The 7,421-nt window shown below is 37.7% G+C and overlaps 1 protein-coding gene across 1 annotated transcript in view; it reads right to left on the bottom strand.

Annotated features, from left to right (window-relative positions):
* Positions 1-399: 399 nt before the first annotated feature.
* TRAK2 (trafficking kinesin protein 2) overlaps positions 400-7,421 on the bottom strand; it is an 86,258-nt gene continuing 79,236 nt past the window's right edge. Inside the window, 3 exon segments of the mRNA XM_017875659.1 lie at positions 400-1,803; positions 4,669-4,774; positions 6,321-6,587. Coding sequence (XP_017731148.1) covers positions 1,128-1,803; positions 4,669-4,774; positions 6,321-6,587 — 1,049 coding nt within the window. The 3' untranslated portion in view covers positions 400-1,127.

The following is a 7,421-nucleotide window of genomic DNA, read 5'->3' as shown; positions in this document are numbered from 1 at the left end:
GGAAAAAAAAACAAAACAAAACAAAACACAATCTCAAAGCAAGTACCTGGGTTTTACTTCATTTTATAATAATTTAATGTGCCTGAGAATTTTTGTGCAAATACATGTCATCTTTCATTAAAATATGCATAGCGCACTTTGGAAAAGTTGGTTTAGTTGCAGCCAACTTTTCTCACAAAAAATTTTACATATATAAATATAAAACATTCCCTAATTCCTATTGATTGCACTTCTGGCTTAACCCCTTCCAGCCTCCAAGGAATTTTTAAAAACATGCAATTATGTTTGTATTCCTTGGCTACTACACTTATTCAGAAGAAATATTCTAAAAACAAGTTTTCTTGGTTCCAATTTACCACATTTTGCTTCTTAAAAGTAAATCCCTCCCATGCTCTACTCATTTTTTTTTTGGAGGTTGTATAAAAATACAAATTTAAAAAATGAACTGTTATTAATCATAAATACAAAATAATTGAGTGGTATTTGGGTTCCCAGGGGCTCAAAGGCCTGAAAACAGAAAGGAAAATAGGAGTCTCCACCTATGATTCAATGAAAAAGATGAAACTCCTAATTTTGCTAATGCTGTGAGCATATCATTTGATGGATGCATAATTTAACCAGATATTAACAGGGGAAACATATAAGCCATCTCACTATTGTCTCAGTAATAGACTGAGCTTACCCCACCAACCCTTCAGAATGGCTTTCTGTAAGCAATAAAGCTGCTCCTTTTCTCTTCCCATCCTTCTAACCTGGGTTCTCTCTGCTTTATGCTTACCAGAAGTAAATGTGCCAGGAAGTTCAGTATCTCTGTATGTTTTAGTATTACTGAATTTATTTTTACTCACTTTTTATTTTCAAGACAAGAAAACTCAACTGAAGGAGTATATTAAACCTTTCTTTCCTGCCTCTGAACACTCATGGCCCATTCATTTATACTTTCAATTTGCCCAACTTCCTCCATTAGGGCTCATCCCAATTTTATTTCCATTCCTCCATTCCCCCTTTCACATTCACAACCCTTGTGCAACATTCCTTTTCTCTCAAGTCAGACCAGACTACATGTTTCAGTGCATATCTATCCCTCATGTGCTAATTTGTATAAGAGGTCAGTTAACTGCTGAACCTCAGTCCTCCTTCAGGACACCCATTTTGGGTGAGGATGTGCAAACTGGGGCAGCAAAGCTACCCATTATGACTGGAAGACTCTGATTCCTCCTTAGTCCACCTAATAAACTGCTACCTGAATTTAAATAAACAGCAGAATCTGGTTTTTGAAGACCAATTTCTGCCTCCTGGCATCTTCCATTCTCTTGGGCACCAGGGTTCTTGACCACTCTGGCTATCCCCAGTCTCTTCAGCCTGTCCACTAAGTTCATCTTCAACTGGCCAACATCAGGAGGGTTCCGGGAGGGTCTCAAGCCATACATCTCCTGGAGGAATGTCTCAGCTGGTCGAGAGGCCAAAAAATTTTCAGAGAGATGCACTCGAGGCTCAAAGGGCAAAGGAGAAGTGCAAGGTGAGTGAGATGGTGAATTTGGTGGTGTGGAAGGGATAGCCAGGGATTTAGGGAGAGGCTGGAGGGGGTTCTCTGAAATTGGGCTGTGGTACACTTTGGCAGAGATGCCTCGTTCTTGTAGAAGTTTGGCCAAGCTCATGGTGCTACTGAAGGTTGTAGTGGAATCTCGTCGGTTGGTGATGGACTCACCAATGCTGAGTCTATAGGACAAGGCAGGAGAATTCACAGCCGTGTTGGATGAACTGCTACCACTACTTCCACAGGATAATGAAGAGAACCCAGAGCTTAAAAAAAAAGTAAGTGGGAGACAGTGTTTAAGAATAAAAAGCAAGCCCCAAGCTGGCATTTAAAGTAATTACAGTAGTTATCCTTGGTAAATATAAAGTAACAGGCAACAAACATCTGTAACTGTACGCCGTGGAACAGATCTGGGAAATGAAAATTTGATGTGATACTTCAATGACTAATTATTTGTAATTTGTAACTTAGTAATTAACTTATTAAAACATTTTCAGTGGGATATGAAAGGTATTGCTGTACTCTTAGATAACTTTACTCTTAAATTTTAACTCTAAAATGTACATCTGTAGAAATACAATTAAATTTTATGACAGAAAGCAAAGAAATTTGAAGACTAAGGAAAGTATTCTTTAGAATGTTTATTTATATATCCATTCCATAAAGTGAGATACATTGAGACAATAATCCATAGGTAAACAGTTTACCAACTTAAAAAAAATTAAACATGAAATGCTCTTCTGGGAGAAGTTTCCTTCTTTTTAATCTTTTAATTTTATTTTATTGCGAAATAATAAACTTCTAATTGTTAAATTTTATTTTCTCAAGAAATGTTAATTTCAAACAATGATAGTATAAAATATCCATAGAATGAATTTTCTCAACCTTGACTTGAAACATGTGTTTTCAGAAAATTAAAATAACTAATAGTTTCAACATCTATTAATACTTCTTCAGCATTACTTCAGTATTCAGTAATACTACTGAACATATAGAAGTGAAGGTGAGCTTGTGCAGAGGACTGGCCCTGTAAATCTTGTAGTTTGGCTAACTCCGGGTATATAGCCCCAGCTGGGTTATTTATTAGTTGTCTGCCCTAGGACCAGTGACCTCAACCTTCCATGCCTCAGTTTACTTTACACAATACATACTCAGTTGCCCTGCCCACTTTTATAATAATCAAATGAGAAAATTCTTATTTTATGCTTAGTCGAAAAGAAAAACTAACCAATCATGTACTTAAGGAAACGGGAATGAAATGGAGATGGTACTTCTTTAGCCAATTTCCCCACAAAACAAATGTTACCAGTATTTAATAGATCAACTTTCACTTCAACACAAAATACTCAATATATTAAACATCAGGATATCAAAAATTTTAAAGATTATGAACAAAACACAAGCTTACAATTAACAAACTTTCTAAAGCACCAACTTGTATAGAAGCAGCAAAATTCAAATAAGTTTGACTCCGTGGTCAAACCAGTCCAACTAAAAGCCTCTGATCCGGAATAGTCTATATATTGTATTCCCAGTCTCTAATCTCCCTATTTCTACTAGACTCTAGAACTGCCTGTCTTTACCCAAATTGTATACTTCATATAATGGCATCAACCTGTATTAAGAGTCTCCTCAAGAACCAATTTTGTAAAACTTGTTATCTTGATGACTATAAGAACAATGTAGAAAAAAATGCAGATTTTTTTGTTACAGACTTTATTGGGATCTTTAGTGGATATCATCCAAATGCTTCCCTAAATAATTCATTTGCTTCTATTTTATAGACATGGTGAATCATAGTCTTATCTCCCTTCACACTGGCAGCTAGAAAGTTAAGACTCAAATACGTGGCTAACCTTAGCAAGCTAACATGACTAACATAAGACTTTATGGTACAATTTGCACACTAGCTTTATTCTTTTACCCATTTTATATGCTTACTCTTGATTTCCCTTTGCAACATCTTTCTTTTCTACTTCTAGTTAACATTATTCTTTAATACATTTAAAGTAATTATAGTAATTATCCTTGGTAAATATAAAGGGACAGGCAACAAACACATCAGTAACTGTGCACTGTTACACGTTCTACATATCTTTAAAAGCCACCTGAGATTCTTTTGGGAATTGTTAGGATGGGAATGGCATCAATATGGCTTAATAAGGGACTACATATTAGAATATTCAAGTTTTAGCCTATGTAGTAAATAATTTGGCCTTGCCCAGAGAGGTCTGGCCTTTGCCCTCCGCTCCTTGGAGGCAATCTATGTCACAATAGGAGTGTCTTTGGCTAGAGTGGAGGCTGATCACACTAAATCTTAGGGTGGGCCAGGCCATACCCAACAGTCTTAGGGTGAGGAATGGCCATGCCAAAAAGACCAACCATGTGATTTAGGGTAGGGCCTTTGAGTCATGCAGTATCAGTTGGCCAGAAGGCTGAGTTCAACTCTGTTGAACTGAGTTCAATCAATCATACCTACACAGCAAAGCCTCAATACAGACAGACTGTAAACACTAATACTTGGGTGAACTTACCTGGTTGGTAATATTCTGTGTGTACCGTCACATATCAATACCAGGAGAGTAATGAATCCTAAGGACACATGTAGAATCCTCTAAGACTCTGCCCTATGCCTTTCTTCCTTTGGACAATTTTAACCTGTATTCTTCCCTTGTAATACAGTAGCCACAAGTATAACAACTTGCTGTGAGTTCTGTGAGATCTTCTAGCAAATTACTGAACCTGAAAGTGGTTTTGGGAACCCTCTGCACTTGCAGGTGTTGTCAGAAGTGAAGGTGGGCTTGTGCAGAGGACAGGCCCTGTAAATCTTGCAGTTTGGCTAACTCTGGGTATATAGCCCCAGCTGGGTTATTTATTAGTTGTCTGCCCTAGAACCAGTCACCTCAACCTTCCATGCCTCAGTTTACTTTACACAATACATACTCAAGTTGCCCTGCCTACTTTTATAATAATCAAATTAGAAAATGCAATGTGAAAATATTCTAAAGACACATTATCACAGAACATTAATTAACATTCTAGAAATTAAAATGAAGGTAATTTTTAAAAGAAATTCATGAAAATATAGCTGAGGAAAGAAGTGAGGCCCCAGATTTTCCAGGCACTCTTACCTGGGGGTAACCTGAGTGATGTCAGAGGGATGTAATATTCTACAGGTGGTGAAAGTGAATGTTGAGTTTGTGCATGACAGGCACTTTCCTGGATTGGCGGTTGCAACTGAAATAGATTTTTAGGGAGCAAATACAAGATTGAAAGACTAGATTAATAATGTAAAAAGCTCATCATTATTTATTAATAATATAGCATTTATCAAGTACCTTTTGTACTAAAAATCCCCAAATCTGGAAATGAAATAAATATACATAAAGATTGTACTAGTATTAACTGGTTAGTATATAGGTGAATCCAATACTTTAAAACTGTAAAGCAAAAGGCATAAACAAAGCTTAGAAATGAGAAAAGAAAACTGAAAAAATACATTTAAAAAATCAAGATCTAGTTATCCAAAAGATTCAGCCAAATTTATCTACTCTGGTGGTTCTCAAAGTGTGGTCTGAAGACTGTGGGAGTCTACAGGTCAAAGCTACTTTCATAGTAATGTTAAGACAGAGGCCTTTTCTTTGTGACTGGGTTTACATTTGCACTGCTGGTACAAAAGCAATGGAAGGCAAAACTCCTGGCTCCTCAGCACAAATCAAGGCAATATCACCAAGCTGTACTAGTCTTCTTAATTGTTATGCACTTTGGTATTTTTTTAAAAGCCATATTCACTTAAGAATGTCCTTGAAGTAGCAGTAAAAATTATCTATTAAATTTTGAATCTTAGCCCTTGAGTCATTTTCCTGTTCTGTGCGATGAAATAGGAAAGATGTATTAAGCACTCTTGCTGCACACTGAGATACAGTGGTTATCCAGAGGAAATTCACCATGTTGGCCAGGCTGGTCTCAAACTCCTGACCTCAGGTGATTGCCCACCTCGGTCTCCCAAAGTGCTGGGATTACAGGTGTGAGCTACCAGCCTGACCAATGCATTTTAATGTTAACAAAGTAATGAAAAGTTAATTGTTAGGGTTTCTGATCTCACATTGCTACAAATGTTCAAGAAACTACTACTTACCTAGTTTTACTATAATATCAAAAAATAGCTACAAATATCTGAAAAGACTATTAAAACACTCTTTCCTTTTCCAACTGCATGTTTGTGCCTGGCTGCATTTCCTTCATATTGTTCAACTGAAACAACATATTGCAACAGACTGAAGGTAGCCGCTGATAATGAGAATAAAGCTATTTTGTATTAAGTCAAAAATGAGAGACTTGCACAACTGTTTTTCTCACTATGAAAAAAATAGCTATTTTCACAAAACATATTTGTGTACAATTATTTTAAATGAGTTAATACACATTTTTATAGTTTCTCAGTTTTGATTTATGATATATTAAATGTCAATAGATATAACCTACACAGATAGGCTCTCTGGAATTCTCAGTGATTTTTAAGAGTGTAAAGAGTTCCTGAGCCCAAAAAGTTTGTGAACCACTGACCTGAATTCATCCAGCTCTCTACCTAAGCTACTAATGTAGGCTGGCTAAGATAAAGTGGAGGGGATTAGGAATGCCACTAATGCTACAGATTTTCATTATCTGGTATCCAAGATTGAGTACCCTCCAGTGAGCAGAAGTAGCCAGCTGACTATCTAATAAGTCAGAATGCAAAGTACTTCTGGTTACTATACCACATTTGACCAGACACTCTTCTCACCTGTAACTGGTCCACCTGCTGAAGTAATGGGTGGTAGGAAGATCCCCGTTACTGGCTTGGATGTTGACAGTTTCTCTTCCACTTGAAGAGGTTGCTGAACCTGAAAAGTAATACCCTCCTCTTCATCCTCTTCTAAATCTGAGATGTGATAAATGGTATCCCTGGGCAACTGGGTAAAGCCTTTAGTAATGACACCTGGTCGTGGATCAAGGATGGTTCCCAAGTTTGGCTGAGCAAGCTGCTGCCAGTGATACAGAGTTTGTGATCCTGAATATGCAAAACAAAGGAGAGGGAAAAGGCATGTTTACATTTCCCACAAATCTGAAAACAGAAGCTAAAATTATATGTGTAATAACAATAATGACAGCAATAAAACTATTTATTTGGTGTTAATAATCTGGTAAAAGCTGCAAATTAAAGTTTTCAGTGGAAGATGACAAGATGTCAAAGGTATGAGTAACAATCTGTTTTAACAGTTAACTTTGAGAAGGACATCTAAAGGGGTGAAAAAACCCCAAGGAGACACCCTTAATAGGAAAGGAGCTTAGCTGCTGAGGCAGTGATGGAAGATAGGTGCCTAAGAGGTGAGCTGTATTTTCCCAGGTGACAAAAAAGTCAAATACTTCTCTGGCCTGGAACTATGCCTATGAAGTTGAAAGTCAAAAGCCAGGCTCCCAGGGAGAACAGGAAAATGAAGAAGATAATGAAAAGGATATGTTCTACTGGTTCCAGACTATAGAATCCTGGTGAATGATCACCCCAAGCAACTGTACCAGATGTGATGTCTAATTATGTCACTGTAGTAATTTCATCCTAAAAATGGCAAGTCCAGGCGCGGAACAAGATGGCCAAATAGGAACAGCTCCAGTCTCCAACTCCCAGCGTGAGCGACACAGAACACCGGTGATTTCTGCATTTTCAACTGAGGTACTGGGGTCATCTCACTAGGGAGTGCTGGACAATCGGTGCTGGTCAGCTGCTGCAGCCCGACCAGCGAGAGCTGAAGCAGGGCGAGGCATCACCTCACCTGGGAAGCGCAAGGGGGAAGGGAATCCCTTTTCCTAGCCAGGGGAACTGAGACACACAACACCTGGAAAATTG

Source organism: Rhinopithecus bieti, unplaced genomic scaffold, assembly GCF_001698545.2.
Source record: "Rhinopithecus bieti isolate Rb0 unplaced genomic scaffold, ASM169854v2 scaffold_980, whole genome shotgun sequence".
Lineage (NCBI taxonomy): Eukaryota > Metazoa > Chordata > Mammalia > Primates > Cercopithecidae > Rhinopithecus > Rhinopithecus bieti.
Note: the sequence above shows the minus strand (reverse complement) of the source record. Positions and strands in the feature narration are given on the sequence as shown.